The 1,087-nt window shown below is 52.6% G+C and overlaps 1 protein-coding gene across 1 annotated transcript; it reads left to right on the top strand.

Annotated features, from left to right (window-relative positions):
* Positions 1-74: 74 nt before the first annotated feature.
* Positions 75-455, top strand: H310_11370 (hypothetical protein; the record flags this gene model as incomplete). Its single annotated transcript, XM_008878038.1, has 2 exons — positions 75-187; positions 242-455. Coding segments are annotated over 2 exons (327 nt in total), but the record flags the coding sequence as incomplete, so codon positions are not given.
* Between the last annotated feature and the right edge of the window lie 632 nt (positions 456-1,087).

Raw genomic sequence — 1,087 nt, 5'->3', positions numbered from 1 at the left:
ATCTTTGACATCCAACACCGCGTCTCGAAAGGGTGGGTTCTCCACTGTGTGTGTCGTGGCTATCTGTCTTCTAGAACGAGCCCACCCTCTCGACTAGGTTTGCAGTTTTGCCCCCTGTGGCTGAAGACACTCAGCTGTGCAACGTTCCCCACATTTTCTCGGATCTGTACGTCGCGGGGTACTACAGGTGCGACGCCTACAGTGGTGGGATGTTGTTTGGATGGGTGTCATGTGGTTGTAGTTATGCGTGGTCAGAAGTCTATGCAGCCGACGCGTTTGCCTCGTTTGCAGCCGTCGAGGCAACCTACGTCGACGTGTGGAGAGCTCTGGGGAGATCTTTTCGAGACAATGTGTTCTCGAAACTCGGGATCGTGCATCCCATGGACGCCTTCAAGCAATTTCGTGGCCGGCAGCCGTCGACGGACGCGCTTCTGGAACGAATTGGGCTCTCGTAGAAGGCGTTCCTAATGTTTTCATGGTCGGAGAGTTCAGTGAAACACGGCTGCTTGATGGGGTTCAAAGTTGTCTTGTCCGCGTTGGTATGTGACACACTTTGAACCACAGCGACGGCCACCAGGACGCAGTCTTTGGCTGTGCTCTGTTCCTACGAGAATTGCACTGACCTGCATGGACGTGAATGCATACACTGCATGCCACACAAATTGACATTTTCGACCTTGTCAAGTGCAAATTTTAACGTGACTGAGTGTAAAACATTGAGCAGCATGAATGGGAGTGTTGCGAATTTGCCATTCGCAGAACCCCTGAACCCCCCCCCCCAAGAGGCAGCACAAGGAAGGGCTCAGGTCCCTTGGATAGTATGCCGGACGATCCTTTTGTTAGTTGGACGAGTGTGTTCCCGCGGGATCGTGATCCACGAGAAGTACGTTGTTCTTGCGTGGTGCGAACATCCGTGTCGTGTTAGTACCTGGATTGGTACGGTATCTCTAGGAATGTCGGCGTCTGGTCGGGCAAGCACGCCCCTAGGTAACATGCTAATTCACTTTTGCTTTTATCGAAGACAGCGCAAGTCACCAGTCTCAGCTTGCTGCACGCGAAGTGCGGGAGTGAGAACAAAGAATTCTTT

This window comes from Aphanomyces invadans, assembly GCF_000520115.1.
Source record: "Aphanomyces invadans strain NJM9701 unplaced genomic scaffold supercont1.31, whole genome shotgun sequence".
In the NCBI taxonomy this organism is placed as follows: domain Eukaryota; phylum Oomycota; class Saprolegniomycetes; order Saprolegniales; family Verrucalvaceae; genus Aphanomyces; species Aphanomyces invadans.
The sequence above is the reverse complement of the archived record's forward strand: the minus strand, read 5'-3'. Positions and strand labels throughout refer to the sequence as shown.